This window comes from Oryza sativa, chromosome 10 (assembly GCF_034140825.1).
Source record: "Oryza sativa Japonica Group chromosome 10, ASM3414082v1".
Classification (NCBI taxonomy): Eukaryota; Viridiplantae; Streptophyta; class Magnoliopsida; order Poales; family Poaceae; genus Oryza; species Oryza sativa.
Window position 1 is genome coordinate 20,572,092 of NC_089044.1, and position 16,450 is coordinate 20,588,541.

The 16,450-nt window shown below is 46.3% G+C and overlaps 2 protein-coding genes across 2 annotated transcripts; both read left to right on the forward strand.

Moving 5' to 3' along the window:
* The first annotated feature begins 552 nt into the window (after window positions 1-552).
* LOC4349113 (cytochrome P450 89A2) lies at window positions 553-2,424 on the forward strand. Its single transcript, XM_015757780.3, has one exon. It carries the CDS (start codon window positions 630-632, stop codon window positions 2,178-2,180), a length of 1,551 nt encoding a protein of 516 aa, XP_015613266.1. The 5' UTR covers window positions 553-629; the 3' UTR covers window positions 2,181-2,424.
* An 11,493-nt stretch (window positions 2,425-13,917) lies between these two features.
* LOC4349114 (glycine cleavage system H protein, mitochondrial) lies at window positions 13,918-15,984 on the forward strand. The gene is made up of 4 exons (NM_001404050.1): window positions 13,918-14,195; window positions 14,556-14,644; window positions 15,173-15,343; window positions 15,674-15,984. The coding sequence occupies exons 1-4, from the start codon at window positions 14,087-14,089 to the stop codon at window positions 15,797-15,799; spliced, it is 495 nt and encodes a 164-aa protein (NP_001390979.1). The 5' UTR covers window positions 13,918-14,086; the 3' UTR covers window positions 15,800-15,984.
* The last annotated feature ends 466 nt before the right edge of the window (window positions 15,985-16,450 follow it).

Genomic DNA, 16,450 nt, shown 5'->3' on the forward strand with positions numbered 1-16,450 from the left:
AGAAGAAAGGGAAAAAAAAGAAGAATGAGAAGAAAACGAAGAAGAAAAAAAAATGGCACGTCACATCCATGTGGCATGCCACATCATCGCCACGTAGGATACTAGAGGTGATGTGTCAATTTGGGACCTAGATGATACACTTTGACAAGTTCTGGGACCTGTATATATATTTTGAGAGTTTAGTGACCTATACGACACAACCCTACAAGTTTAAGGACCGCCAATGCACTTTACTCTTTTATCTATAATATAAAAAATTATAAAAATCAAATAATAAATAGTACCCGTACAATGCAGATAAAATTTATTATTATTGTTTCTTCATGTGTAGATCGAATTTAGACTTGCATATTTGTATAGCGTCTTATATTATTATAGTCTATATTATCAAATTTTATGATTTTTTTATATAACTGTCTAAAGTAGGTGTCATACATAGCAGTATGGCAGGTAAGTGTAGAAAATAATTTCTAACCGTCCGTCCGTTCTCTTCGTCTCCGATCGATCGGCCAGAGATCTCTATAAATTGGCGCCGAGAGTGAGAGCTAGCCATGACAAACAAACACACACTCAGTAGCTCGTAGTGTTCGTACGTGGTGAGCTACTAGCTAGCTAAGCTCCGGTTCACCATGGACAACTTGTACTTGATCCTCGGTGCAATCCTCGCCGCCGCCGTCGTCCCGTTCATTCTGTTCCGCGGCAATGGCGGCAAGCGCGGCCGCCGCCTCCCGCCCGGCCCGCCGGCGGTGCCGTTGCTCGGCAGCGTCGTGCTGCTGACCAAGGCGCTGACCGACGTCGAGCCGGAGCTGCTCCTCCAGAGGCTGATCGCTCGGTACGGCCCCATCGTGTCGCTGCGCATGGGGACGCGAGTGTCCGTCTTCGTCGCCGACCGCCGCCTCGCGCACGCGGCGCTCGTCGAGGGCGGCGCCGCGCTGGCCGACCGCCCCGGCGTGCCGGCGAGCAGGCTCCTCGGCGAGAACGACAACATCATCACGCGCGCCGGGTACGGGCCCGTGTGGCGCCTCCTCCGCCGCAACCTCGTCTCCGAGACGCTGCACCCGTCGCGCGCCCGCCTGTTCGCGCCGGCGCGCTACTGGGTGCACCGCGTCATCGTCGACAAGCTGGCGGCGTCCGGCCAGGCACCCCACGACGTCGTGGACACGCTCCAGTACGCCATGTTCTGCCTCCTCGTGAATATGTGCTTCGGCGAGCGCCTCGACGAGGCCACGGTGCGCGCCGTCGAGGACGCCCAGCGCGACCTGCTCATCTACATCACGAGCCAGATGGCCGTCTTCGCCTACTTCCCGGCGATCACCAAGCACCTCTTCCGCGGCCGCCTCGAGAAGATCTACGCCCTCCGCCGCCGGCAGAGGGAGCTCTTCATGCCACTGATCAACGCGCGCCGGGAGTACAAGAAACACGGCGGCGAGACGACGAAGACGACGAACAAAGAGACCACGTTGGAGCACTCGTACGTCGACACGCTGCTCGACATCAAGCTCCCCGAGGACGGCAACCGCGCGCTCACCGACGACGAGATCATCAAGCTCTGCTCCGAGTTCCTCAACGCCGGCACGGACACGACGTCCACCGCGCTGCAGTGGATCATGGCCGAGCTGGTCAAGAACCCATCCATCCAGTCAAAGCTCCACGACGAGATCAAGTCCAAGACCGGCGACGACCAGCCGGAGGTCACCGAGGAGGACGTCCACGGCATGCCGTACCTGAGGGCGGTGGTGCTGGAGGGCCTCCGGAAGCACCCGCCGGGGCACTTCGTGCTGCCGCACAGGGCGGCGGAGGACGTGGAGGTCGGCGGCTACCTCATCCCCAAGGGCGCGACGGTGAACTTCATGGTGGCCGAGATCGGGAGGGACGAGCGGGAGTGGGCGAAGCCAATGGAGTTCATCCCGGAGCGGTTCCTCCCCGGCGGCGACGGCGAGGGGGTGGACGTGACGGGCAGCAAGGGGATCCGCATGATGCCGTTCGGCGTCGGGCGGAGGATCTGCGCGGGGCTCAGCTTCGCCATGCACCACCTGGAGTACTTCGTGGCCAACATGGTGAGGGAGTTCGAGTGGAAGGAGGTGGCCGGCGACGAGGTGGAGTTCGCCGAGAAGCGGGAGTTCACCACCGTCATGGCCAAGCCGCTCCGCGCGCGCCTCGTGCCCAGGAGGACGACCTAGAATAATAATGCTACGTATATGCCGTTACGTACGGATGCATGCACGTACGTCGCTGGACACTATCTTAATCGTGTCGAACAGTCGAAGCGCTCATACTTTTTTTTTTTTTGCTTCTTAGCCATGGTGATGCTGGCATCGTGAATTCCGCTACGTTCGTATGTACTACTCATGCATAAACCCCTTTGTTTTGGTTATCGAATAAAATCAGACAAGCTGCTGCTGTAGCTTGATCGCAAGTTCGCAACTCCACTGTTCGTTCGTCGCTGGAGTCTGGACGAGGAAAACATTAGGCCAGAAATTTGCGGCCCAAAACATAGTGAAAGCCCAGACGAGCAAAACGGTCTGCAAATCCGGGCAGGCGGCCCAAACGCGGTCGGCGAGAATTCGTCCCGTTTCGAAGGCCGCGCGCGCCTCCATCCGCCTCGATCCCGCGATCCGGCCCGACAAACTTTCACGATTTCAGCCCAGGCCCGACCAAACGCGTGGTCACAACTCAAAAGCCGTGCACTCCCCTCGATTCGATCGACGGGTGCGCCGCATGTGTGTGGCACGTGAACAATCTCTTGGGCAACGCTAGTATTTCTACTAGTAGTACAGTGCCCCTACGTCAAAAAAGTTGTGCATTGTCACAATAACGCCAACAGTGAGATCTATGTTGACCGTGACACGCCAAGAGTACTCGTACGCACGATAGTGCATATGATACGTACGAGTATTGTACTATGCCTGTTGGAAAGATTAGCCCAGGGCTAATTTTAAGAGCCAATGTTTAGTCATAAATTGGTAGGCTAAATATTAGTCTAGGGTGGCATGTTTGGATCCATGAGTTAATTCAAGGCTAAAAGGTGGAGAGAGAGAGAGTAGAAAGAGAGGGGAGAGAAGGAGAGAGAGAGCTGGTTTTTATAGTCCTCACACAAAATTAGCTCCATTAGCATCTCTTGGAGGGGCTAATGTTTTGAGGGGGGCTAATTCATTTTAGATCAAAATTAGCCCACATGTTTAAATTCTTACATTAGCCCATGAAACCAAACAAGACCCTAGTCGTATTGTATACGGTGCTAAGACCTAAAGAGATGTTTGGGAGAGAGGGACCCTCTCTAAAAAAATATAAGTCCCTGCCCATGGAACCAAACAAGCTTGTGACTTGGGGTCGGAACTGTCGTGGCTTGGGGTCGGCTGCGACAGTGGGTGAACTTCGCTGGTTAGTGAAGTCTTTGAGACCCTCCCTTGTCTTCTTGTCTGAAACGAAGATGAGGGACAAACAGGCAAGAAATTTGATGTGGTCACTTGGTTTCTCCGGCTCCTTTGCTGTGAGCTGCGAGGGCCTTAGTGGAGGCTTAGCCCTGTTTTGGACTACAGCCTACACGGTTTCTCTTAGGGGGTTCAACTCCCATTTCATTGATGTGCTGGTCTCTACGGAGGAGTTGCCTCCTTGGCGAATTTCCTTTGTGTACGGTGAACCCAAACGTGAGCTTCGACATTTTTTCTGGAACCTCCTTCGCCGGTTGCATGATCAGTGGAGGGGGCCGTGGCTGTGTTGTGGCGACTTCAACGAGGTTTTATGCCTCGATGAGCACTTGGGGATGCGAGAGAGATCAGAGCCACATATGCAACACTTCAGAAGTTGCTTGGATGATTGTGGTCTTATTGACCTAGGATTTGTTGGTCCCAAATTTACATGGTCCAATAAGCAGGATGCTAACAGTAATAGCAAGGTCCGGCTTGATCGTGCTGTCGCAAATGGCGAGTTCTCGAGATACTTTGAGGACTGCCTGGTGGAAAATGTGATAACAACATCCTCAGACCACTACGCCATCTCTATTGACTTGTCGAGAAGGAACCACGGTCAAAGGAGAATTCCCATTCAGCAGGGATTCAGGTTTGAGGCGGCTTGGTTGCGGGCGGAGGATTACAGGGAGGTGGTAGAAAATTCTTGGAGGATCTCTTCTGCTGGATGCGTGGGGCTGAGGGGAGTTTGGAGTGTCTTGCAACAAGTCGCAGTGTCTTTGAAGGACTGGAGTAAGGCTTCCTTTGGGTCTGTGCGCAGGAAAATCCTCAAGATGGAGAGGAAGCTGAAATCCCTGCGACAGTCACCAGTTAATGACGTGGTGATTCAGGAAGAGAAGTTAATTGAGCAACAACTCTGTGAACTTTTCGAGAAAGAGGAGATTATGGCGCGTCAGAGGTCCCGAGTGGATTGGCTCCGTGAAGGGGACCGCAACACTGCTTTCTTCCATGCCAGGGCATCGGCGAGAAGGCGGACTAATAGAATCAAGGAGCTGGTTCGTGATGATGGCTCTAGATGTATTTCCCAAGAAGGGATCAAGCGCATGGCTGAAGTTTTCTATGAGAATCTGTTTTCCTCGGAGCCCTGTGATTCAATGGAGGAAGTCTTGGATGCTATCCCAAATAAAGTAGGCGACTTTATCAATGGGGAATTGGGCAAACAGTACACTAATGAGGAGATCAAGACAGCACTGTTCCAAATGGGATCAACAAAGGCTCCGGGGCCGGATGGATTCCCAGCTTTGTTCTACCAAACACATTGGGGTATCCTAGAGGAACACATCTGTAATGCGGTGAGAGGTTTCTTGTTAGGAGAGGAGATCCCGGAAGGTCTTTGTGACTCGGTTGTTGTCCTCATTCCCAAGGTAAACAATGCGAGTCACCTCTCAAAATTTCGCCCAATCAGTTTATGCAATGTCCTGTACAAGATTGCTTCAAAAGTTCTTGCGAACCGGCTGAAGCCTTTTCTCCCAGATATTGTGTCTGAGTTCCAAAGTGCCTTCGTGCCGGGTCGCCTCATCACTGACAGTGCCCTAGTGGCATATGAATGTTTGCATACCATCCGTAAACAACACAACAAAAATCCTTTTTTTGCACTCAAGATTGATATGATGAAGGCATATGATAGAGTTGAGTGGGCTTATCTTTCGGGTTGCTTATCGAAACTTGGTTTTTCCCAGGATTGGATCAACACTGTGATGCGTTGTGTCTCCTCAGTGAGATACGCCGTCAAAATTAATGGAGAGCTGACTAAGCCGGTGGTCCCTTCAAGGGGCATTCGACAGGGGGACCCAATCAGCCCCTACCTGTTCCTTTTGTGCACAGAAGGACTGTCATGTTTGCTACACAAGAAGGAGGTAGCGGGTGAGCTACAAGGAATTAAAAATGGCAGGCATGGACCCCCTATCTCCCACTTGTTGTTTGCGGATGATAGCATTTTCTTTGCTAAGGCTGACAGCAGGAATGTCCAAGCACTCAAAAACACGCTGCGATCATATTGCAGTGCGTCGGGACAGAAAATTAACCTGCACAAATCTTCAATCTTTTTTGGCAAACGATGTCCTGATGCGGTCAAGATATCGGTGAAAAGCTGCTTACAAGTCGATAATGAAGTCTTGCAAGACTCTTACCTTGGGATGCCTACTGAAATTGGGCTTGCTACCACAAATTTCTTCAAGTTTCTGCCAGAAAGAATTTGGAAAAGGGTTAATGGATGGACTGACCGGCCGCTGTCAAGGGCCGGTATGGAGACAATGCTGAAAGCAGTGGCCCAAGCAATTCCAAATTATGTTATGAGTTGTTTCCGCATCCCTGTCTCAATCTGTGAAAAGATGAAGACTTGTATTGCCGATCATTGGTGGGGCTTTGAGGATGGTAAGAAAAAAATGCACTGGAAATCTTGGAGCTGGCTTTCTACTCCTAAATTTCTTGGGGGAATGGGCTTTAGGGAGTTCACTACTTTCAACCAAGCAATGTTAGGAAGACAGTGCTGGAGGCTGCTTACTGATCCTGATTCCTTGTGCTCGAGGGTTTTGAAGGGAAGATACTTCCCTAACTCGTCCTTCTGGGAGGCTGCTCAACCGAAATCGCCGTCTTTCACTTGGCGAAGCTTGCTGTTTGGGAGAGAACTGCTGGCAAAAGGAGTGAGGTGGGGAGTCGGTGATGGGAAAACCATCAAAATCTTTTCAGATAATTGGATACCTGGGTTTCGACCTCAATTGGTGACAACGCTTTCTCCCTTCCCAACAGATGCCACTGTTAGCTGCCTGATGAACGAGGATGCCAGATGTTGGGATGGAGATTTGATAAGATCCCTCTTCCCTGTGGACATTGCTAAGGAGATTCTACAGATTCCTATTAGTAGACATGGTGATGCTGACTTCGCTTCTTGGCCACATGACAAACTGGGTTTATACTCTGTGCGTTCGGCTTACAATCTGGCGCGATCAGAAGCTTTCTTTGCTGATCAGAGCAACAGTGGGCGAGGAATGGCGTCGAGACTGCTTGAAAGCCAAAAGGATTGGAAGGGCTTGTGGAAAATCAATGCGCCGGGAAAGATGAAAATTACTCTCTGGCGTGCTGCTCATGAATGCTTAGCGACTGGGTTTCAACTTCGACGACGGCATATCCCCTCTACTGATGGCTGTGTTTTTTGCAACAGAGATGACACAGTGGAACATGTCTTCCTGTTCTGCCCCTTTGCTGCTCAAATCTGGGAGGAAATCAAGGGTAAGTGCGCTGTCAAACTAGGAAGAAATGGGTTCTCAACCATGAGGCAATGGATCTTTGATTTCCTGAAACGGGGATCCAGCCATGCAAACACCCTTTTGGCTGTCACCTTTTGGCACATCTGGGAAGCAAGGAACAATACAAAGAACAACAATGGCACAGTGCACCCCCAACGTGTTGTCATCAAAATTTTGTCTTATGTCGACATGATTCTAAAGCACAATACGAAGACGGTGGATGGCCAGCGGGGTGGAAACACTCAAGCCATACCTAGATGGCAGCCACCGCCGGCCAGCGTATGGATGATCAATTCTGATGCTGCGATTTTCAGCTCGTCCAGGACCATGGGGGTCGGGGCTTTGATTCGTGATAATACAGGGAAATGCCTGGTTGCTTGCTCGGAGATGATCAGCGATGTGGTGCTACCTGAGCTTGCAGAAGCGCTGGCAATTAGGCGGGCACTGGGTCTAGCAAAGGAAGAGGGCCTGGAACACATTGTCATGGCATCTGATTGTCTCACTGTAATCAGACGCATCCAAACTTCAGGAAGGGATCGCTCAGGGGTGGGATGCGTGATTGAAGATATCAAGAAGTTGGCGTCCACCTTTGTTTTATGCTCTTTTATGCATGTTAACCGGTTGTCCAATTTGGCGGCTCATTCTCTAGCTCGGAATGCCGAGCTGTCTACCTGTACTGTGTACCGTTCTGTAATACCGGATTATATCCGGGACATACTTTGTGATGATGTTGCTTAATCAATGAATGGCATGCCGCCTTTGTCTCAAAAAAAAAAACAAGCTTGTGACTTGTGAGTTGTGAGGCTTGTCTTTCCGAGGAGAGTTGTACAGTAGTCGGTCAGTGGTAGACTGGCAGTAGGAGTAGTAGTGGTGCAGGTGCAGGGCCATGATGATACTCCACTGTACATGTCTGCATCGATACCCTGCGCCGGGCGGCCAATGATTGCAGCTGGGTGCAGCGATAGATTATTGGAGAGGGGGGCGTCCTTGTCCTGACGACACATGCCCTTGCCTTGCGTCATCTCGCGTATGGCTCAGAAAGCCTGCAGAACATGTCAGAGCTAGGAGTAGCTAGCTGCTGGCGTACCAGTGCTCGTATGGTATGGATCGTTTTTCTAAAAAAATTCTGAAAAGCTACGCCAGTTGCGAGCCTTTTGGTTAAGGAAAAACTGTTATAAAACATGTGCCGACGTCTGCGCAGGAGTAAAATAAAACAGTGCAGCGTGTGATCATCAGTACTGAGTACTGGTAGTACATAGAGGTAATGTAGGATTAATAAGGATTTGCATCGCTCATGGGCTCGTTTGCTCCGAGATTAACCTGCTGGTGAAATGGCACCTCGACACACATCAACCCCTCCCCTCTCATCAGTCATCATAAACCAGCAAAGAAAAGCACTCTCAGGAGCATCGAATCAGATCGATCGGAGGAGTACTACAACTGGGTATAAAGCGTACTAGTAGTAGGCTGCTCCAAAGGCAGATCAAAGGTGAGACCAAAGCGAAGCAAACTCGCAAAGGCGCCCAACCTTTTGCGATCCATGCCAGCAGCAACAGCCCCCCTATCTTAGCTAGCTATCCACGGGATGCATGTGCCATGTCTGATGTCTTCGCTAGCCCGCGCCCGGTCTGCGTCGCGCGACGCCGTGGACGAGCGGCTCGCGCCAGCGTGCGTGGCTGCTGGCTTTGCTGGTGTAAACCGTGTAAAGGCGTGCGCGCGAGCGCGGCGAACGATCACATGGCGTGGCATCATTGGCACGCGGGGGAGGGCCCGACGGCCATCGAGACGAACGAACGAAAGAACGACGGCGAGCTAGATACTTCCCCCATCCCAAAATGGACGGAGACAGTACTCCCTACATTTCAAATTGATCTATATATTTTATAGGTACATCGAGACCAAGAAAAACTAATACGGAGTAACTCTCTCATACTATATTTACTCTAGCAACAAACTCAATGTATACACCATCCCTACTATTTCTTAGCCAATAGCAAATCAAGATATTGCATGTGGGTTATAAATACTTGTGTGCATGGATGCATGCATCAATGTCCATTTACTCCAATGCACAAATAACGAATAGACTTAATAAATGAACACAAATATGTAGATAATTTAGGAATAACATAAAAAAAATTATATGCAGATCAATTTGGAATGTAGAGAGCATATATCTAGGCCGTTGGCTCTGTAGTGATACTAATTTCTTTTCGTTTTCTACTCTCTCCATAAAAAAACCAATCTAAATTTATCCCCTCTTAATACAACGAATCTGGATAAGAGTTGTCTAGATTCGTCACAGGTTGTTTTCTTTTTGGGACGGGGGAGTACGTAATAACCCACGGCATCGTACGTACTCCTGGTGTTGCCGTATGTTGCTCTGCGTCGTGCTATACGGCCTACTACCGGTACACTTATTCATACCTCCCCCACAATGCAATCAATCATCGATCGTGCACTAATGCACTGTGCATTATGCGTATTGATGTGTATATATACATACAGGTAGTAGTAGTACTGGTAGTTGTTAGATGCGTACAAAAGACAATTCGTGCTGGGATTTCTTGTACACACTCGCGACGCGTTCTCCCCCATCCCGTGGTATTATCACCAGCGACTCGCGCCACCCACCGGTCGCGTTGCTTGCGTCGTTGGCGGCGGCGGCGGCGAGCAGTCACGTGACGGGCCCGCGTGTACCGGATTCTGTCCGACGTGGCGTGTGGGGGGGGGGTGACGTGGCGGGGCGCGGGGGATTTGAATTTGGTGCGGGCGGCTGAGATCGGCGATCGGATCGGGGAGGGATGGTGGGATGGGGCGCCAGGCTGGCGGTCCAACCTTGCGGCGTGCTGGGTGGAGGGCCCCACCTGCCATGACAGCTATACTACTACAGTAGCTAGCAAGGACTCCAGGAGCACGATGACACGGACTGGAGGAACTGGAGAAGGACGATTCATACTGCATTTTTGCCAAGATTCGTACTAGTAGTATAGCTTTTGCTCGAATTTCATCTGTTTTTGCGGTTCTGCCGAATCAAGCTTGGCTCACCGACGCATTTGCGAATTGATTGGCGTTTAAGGTACTGTTTCAATTAAGATACAGATTTTACATCGGTCTTTGTTAGCACGTTTTTTAAACTGTCAAACACTATATTTCATGCGAAAAATTTATATACATAGATTGATTTAAAATATCATATAAATTCATTTTTAAGTTTAAATTAATTAAAACTTAATTAATAACATGCTAAAGTTTTTTTTACGTGCGTACACTTCATCTTCACTTAAAGCAATCTCAAATAGGGCCTAAATTATGTACGATTGCAGATGTAATTAAATATGTTAACATTGTATTTTGGTTAAAGAAAAAAGGTTCTACAGCAATATCCCTGCAGATGAAATGATACGGTACAACACTGTACTAGTGGACCTGTGGAGTCAAAGAATATACGTTGTTCAAACATGTTATGACTTGGCACGTCCGGTCTCTGCTCAGAACAGGGTATGGATCTATCCATCCATCCATCCAAGTCGCATTCATGAAACCACTACTGCAGCAGTAGCAAATTAACATGCATGGAGCCAGACTTCTGTGGTTTTATTGTCACGAGGGTGTTCTCCTACATCAGCCATCATCTCACATGGCGCTGCTTGTCGCCGGCCGGCCGGCCGTCGATCGACGGCGACATTTTCACAATAATGCAGGTTGCTAAGGTGGTGTTTGGGAAGGAGGAACCCAAACACCACCTAAAGCTTCGAGTCAATCGAGCTCGAGCTAATTGACGAGTGGCAGACTCGACTAGGGCTTAATCATTCGTTTTCGGTATTTGTATTAAGGGTGTCGAGATAGCAATATTTTCAAAAATTTAGTCAAATTTGAATAAATATTGTTAAAATTCATGAAACGTTTTAAAATAAAAATTTCGGCCAATATAATATCATATAAAGGGACCGATAGGACCGAAATTTTGAACGCTGGACTCGAACGAAGCCAAAAACTACAATCAGCTTAGCTAAACAGCTGGTAGAGTAGGACGGCTCTGAACAGTCGTCGAGACAATGGCAGGCAGGAACAATGCTTAATTAGCAGTCGATCGACGTGGTTAATGTACTACCACTGGCAGTACAAGTATAGTGATTGCTGTCGAATGTTCTTGAAAAGTTGCAACGAAATGGGGACCATCCATCCATGCATGCAGCCTACTCCAGCTTTCAGTGGTGATCGACACTCGACAGGACAGACAGGGGTGCAGAGATCATCACATCACACATGTCCAACAACACCATCTCCCGGCCTCTCATCTCTCTCGATCATGGCGGCAATGATGGATTCGCCATGGATAAGGTGAGGTCCAGAGCATGTGAGCTAATGCACAATCTTATCCTCCTCCATGGTAGACCAATGGCAAATGGCACTATCTCTTCGATCTTGTTGTTCTTGGAGAAATTAATTAATATATAGAATGGTTAATCGCTTTGAGTGCATTGCAACTAACAGAGCAGTAGCACGTTAACCCTGCAACTAGGTACCAATTATGCTCTGCGAAATGCAAGGTCTTATTGGCCTCTCGATCAATCAACATGTATCTACTACTACTACTACCACCTACTGCCAGCTTGGCTGCTTGCATTGCTGATAGATCACTCGATTACCGGTTAACAACGATGATTAAACCAAGCCACATACGCAATCTCTGAGAATGACTGTTCCAAAGTAACACTGTGCATTTGCATGTGGGAGATTGCTAGAGTAATTGGCAATGCTGATAATAACATTCTTGATATAAATATATTTGAAAGTACCGTTTGATGGGTTGACCTATCGATGGAAGTGACCAAGTATGTCGAGGATGTCCCTCATGCTGCTGGATATGACCACAGCATTGCCCCAATGACAAGTGTTTGGCATGTGCCATGCTTCCTCTAATTAAACTCCATTATGGATCAACGCAGAATTGATGTTTCTGCATGTTAGGATGAATAATTATAGGTTGGTTGATGATCACAGCAGCAATGCAGTTGGGTTGTTCATGCAATTCCCCCTTTTAGCTCACCAGCTAGGAACCCTTTATTCTCTCCTGAACTGTTCATTCCATGATGATAAATATATATATATATATACTCCTAATATGGATCATCGGTTGATCAATGTGAATCATTCACTAGGTATGCATGCAGCAGCTGTTGTTAACTAGTCTGTTTTTTCTCTGTTGTTGCAATGGCAGTTAGCATTGTGTCAACCTCATGCTAACATTTAGCATGTGCTTGTGTACTTTGGATGACACAAACTTATATAGTTAAGCTTCCATCTAAAAAATGTCTGTGAATGACGTCTGGTAGTAGGTGGATGTGACATAATTACATATAGTTTTTAGTTAGTAGTTGAATAATTGGATTAACAAATGCCCCTCCTCAAGTGCATGCAAAAGGTATCCTACTTTCTGATTCATTGTTGCATTGCATTGCACCCCGTGAAGAAGTAGCTACTACAATCTGGACTACTTGATGTTTGGTTCTTGCAGCTTTTTCTTGAACAACCTGTACTTAGTTCAGTTGATATATATCAGCATGCAAAGTTTATTATTGTTCAGTGCTACTTGCAAGTACATATCTCTAATATATACTAACAATTACTTATATGAATCATTCGAATGCTAGCAAGATATGATTCTCTCAAGGTATGCATTGCTGCAGGAGCAGATGAAGAAGAGATTTTTCACTCACTCTTTACATTGCAAAGGACAGGCATCTTTTTCTGGCTCCAATAATCAGATGTAGCAGCAGCTATTAGCAATGAAACCTACAGTTGATCCATCGATCACCTGATCATGTAACTGACGGATGCATCTGCAATGCCAACTTAATCAGTTAATTGGTGGTCTCAGGTCGACATGCATGTGATGTGCTCCTGTTTAGGGTATCAAAAATTAAGGCCATAATCGTAAGCAAGGTGTAAAGTTGATCACATTCTCTTCATGCTAAGGAAAGGCGATCCTTGCTATCCACATAAAAAATCTCACCTTCCTTGGAAAGACATCCTGTTCAAAAATTCTTTATTTGTCACTGCTTACTAATTGTGCTAAGAAAGAAGTCAATGCGAATTTGTGAGAGAATTTCGTTGAAATGCACGAGGGATTAAACAATTCACACCACTTGCTGGCTTGCTGCAAACGCAAGAATTGTAACATTTCGAACTGGATATAATGCATTTGCATTAACGGGAATCGTCGCACTGGATATGAGCAGAGAGCTCGTGGCTTTGAATTATTGAGAGAGATGAAGAGAGGATTTCTTGGCGAGCTAAGCTAAGGAGAGCGCGCATGATCCAACCAAACATTCCAGCCAAGCAGCTCAAGTCTTTTCTTTTCTTTTCTGATTCCAAACAAGAGAAGAGAATGCCTTTTACTTTAGCATCCACTTGAGTTGTCGCGCTCCATGCTCTATCTCATACTACTACTCTTCCATCCAACTCTACCTAGCTAGCTTAGCTAGCTCTTATCTTGCTACTGTCTCAACTGCTGCACAAATAATTCTTCAGTAACCAACCATTTTTTTTTATCGCTGCCATTTTGCCGCCATCCTTTCTTCAGGATCGCAGCATTTTGCTGTCATTATTTCTTCGGGATTGAAGTTCCATCTACATGAAAGATGAGTTGCAAATAGTGTGATGATCAATTATCAGTTGCACAGCTCATCTGGTTGGATTTTTTTGTTGATTGTTCAGAGTTTCAGCATTTGAGACATGGTCCATGATCTGCCGACATCACGTGAAACGAGTGATTTTTTTTTACCACCTGCAACTGAGGTAACATTTGGGAGATGTAAAGGGCCAGATAGATTTTGACCGACCAATCTCGTCTTAACATATAGTACTACATTTTTTTTACTGCGATTAGATCTGAAATTATTTTACTGCACCTGGTAACCACGCACAGTAAAAGCTTCATTTTGACTCAGAACAGTCTGCCATCCCAAATCTACAGCCGTTGACAGTTAACTGAACTTTCACTAGTTCAATCACTCAACTTATAAAACTGCCGTCAGATATTTTTTTCCAGTCTCACACTTAATTAACTGAGTAACTAATCTGTCCTAACCCATGGATGTACACTGGATCAAGCAGAGGGGAATTAATGGTCTAAACAAAGGATGAGGCTATGAGCACCCACCAACCATACAAATCCTATCCCTGCACAACCCCCTCTCATTTTCCCCCTCTCCTCCTGAGCCAAACAATTCCCTATCCCCTCATCTCACTGCAGCTTTCCACTATACTACCACCACCACTGAGCTGCCACTACTCATCCAGCTAACTAGGAGAAGGAAAAAAGAAGAACACAGATACTTTGGTAACAAGCAAGAAATTGGCACAGAAATGGCTCTGAGGCTGTGGGCTAGCTCAGCTGCCAATGCCCTCAAGATCTCATGCAGTGGAGCCACCAGGGCTGCACCTGCCTACTCAATCTCCAGATACTTCTCCACTGGTATAGCTAGCTTGAGTAGTAGAATTCATATCAAATAAATTTTCTGTTGCCTTTTGCAACAAAGCATGTGGTTGTTACAATGTTCTGGTTCCTGTACAGTCTTGCATTGTGCCATGCTATCCTTGCACCCAGTTATAAATTGCTGTGGCTTCCTTTTTTCTTTTCTTTCTTTTTTACATTCTATATTGTTACATTGACTGGTCCATGCTGTAGTTATACACCGGAGACATACTAAATGATTGAAAAGGGAAGGGAATAAAATTTAGAAATTCCAGTTGTTGAAAAGAGTTGAGTATACTTGTTGTAACTATGGTCCCTGTTGATTTAAGCCATGGTGATGATTTCATGCTGGTATTGCAGTTCTTGATGGGTTGAAGTACAGCTCCTCTCATGAGTGGGTCAAGAATGATGGCTCTGTGGCCACAATTGGAATTACAGACCATGCTCAGGTGAGCCAACCAAAGGAGAAAATATTCCATGCCTTTCATGTGCAACAAGATTAGTTAAAGCTTAATGCATTTCTAAACAGGGCCTAAGTGTCAATTTGCTGTTGTATTCTAAACTACGTGGCATGCTACAAAATCAAATATTCTGCCCTCTGCTGCAACAACTAACAACCCTTTTCCTGATATGTCACAGAACATTTTCCTTTACTACTTTTAAGAAATATGATGAAGTACCTTTGCTGTAACTTTTTTTTTCAAACTAAATAGAACATGTCTTTTGTTACTTTAATAAGAAACAAGATAAAGGAACTAACTTCCACTGCAGAATGCTAGCCAGTTACTTTTTAGTGCTACACAGTAATGATGGCAATTATTTGAAAACAAAAGTAACAGTAAGATGGGGGGTAAAAAATAATTTGATTGGACCTGACTAGATATATATTTTTTTAGATAATGAATTTTTATTAATCCGGTCTCTGTATTCATGAGGGATATACATAGCCATGACTAGATATGTATGTATACTCGCAGGGCCATCTGGGAGAGGTGGTGTTCGTGGAGCTGCCGGAGGCGGGGGCGAAGGTGAGCCAGGGAGGTGCATTCGGCAACGTGGAGAGTGTGAAGGCCACCAGCGACATCAACTCCCCCATCTCCGGTGAGGTCGTCGAGGTTAACGACAAGCTCTCTGAGACACCCGGCCTGGTATGTACTCCCACCGTCTCAAAGAGAGTATAACCTCCGTTAAAAAAAATCAACTTTTGAAAATAAATCTAAACATACATTTGTGCATATTCATTCTCAGAAGTTACTTTTTTTAACATAGGGCATATTAACAATAACGCTGTAAAATTACATGTGTCTCTTTTTTTTTTCAAGACTGGTAGCATGTCCCTGTTTAAAGGTGTTAGTTTAATTAACCGGAATGTCTCTTTGTTAATTTAATTCATTAGTACTCTCCACAAACTAGAATTACAAATTCTTTTTTGCGAGACAATTTTCAAACCCTAATGCTACTGCCAATGGTGGTGACAGATTAACTCAAGCCCGTACGAGGACGGGTGGATGATCAAGGTGAAGCCGAGCAGCCCGTCGGAGCTGGACGCCCTGCTGGACCCGGCCAAGTACACCAAGCACTGCGAGGAGGAAGACGCTCACTAGGCTCTTCCTCTCTGTTTTTTTTCTTCCCATTTTGTCACTCCGACCTAATTTCTCCCTGTTGCAACAACTGCTCTGTATCCGTATACGATTAATAACTGAATCTTCAGGCTTTGCCATGTGTTCAGTTGGTTCTCTGAACTTCTGGTGGGTCTATCTATTTATCTATGCTTAATTAGTCACTTCAAGCCAGTGGTCTGTGGAAAAAAAAAACAATGAAAAAAAAATTGGCCATCTATCTGCTCAGGAGCAAATTATAACGGCTTATCTATGTATTAGAAAAGGAAACAGCAAGTTCTTGACATGTACAAATCGGTACGTGTTAATTTCTAGTTTTAGAAATATTAAATAAAAAACTAAATTAAGGATGCATGACAAGTTAACTTGGTACTTGTTGATTTTAAAATACTTAAAAAAAATTAATTTTAAGTACTGTAACTTAGTAATACTTAGTACTTACTATTAATTCTTAATTTAAAAATATTTAATTATGAAACATAGAAAGTAACCGAAGATTGAACATATTGTTAGTAGAGTGACATTCACAGTTGACTTCCAATAACACATCAAAATTTAGGATGCATATAGGAGTACTAAACTAAACGTACAGCCAATGCAAACGCACCGAGAAAATTCAGATTTCATCACACCATG

Bases quoted from the DNA above. Each gene is read 5' to 3' on its own strand.
- LOC4349114 (NM_001404050.1), top strand. From the start codon at position 14,087: ATGGCTCTGAGGCTGTGGGCTAGCTCAGCTGCCAATGCCCTCAAGATC. The intron at 14,645-15,172 runs GTGAGCCAACCA...GTATACTCGCAG, and splicing joins GAATTACAGACCATGCTCAG to GGCCATCTGGGAGAGGTGGT. The intron at 15,344-15,673 runs GTATGTACTCCC...TGGTGGTGACAG, and splicing joins TCTCTGAGACACCCGGCCTG to ATTAACTCAAGCCCGTACGA.
- LOC4349113 (XM_015757780.3), top strand. From the start codon at position 630: ATGGACAACTTGTACTTGATCCTCGGTGCAATCCTCGCCGCCGCCGTC.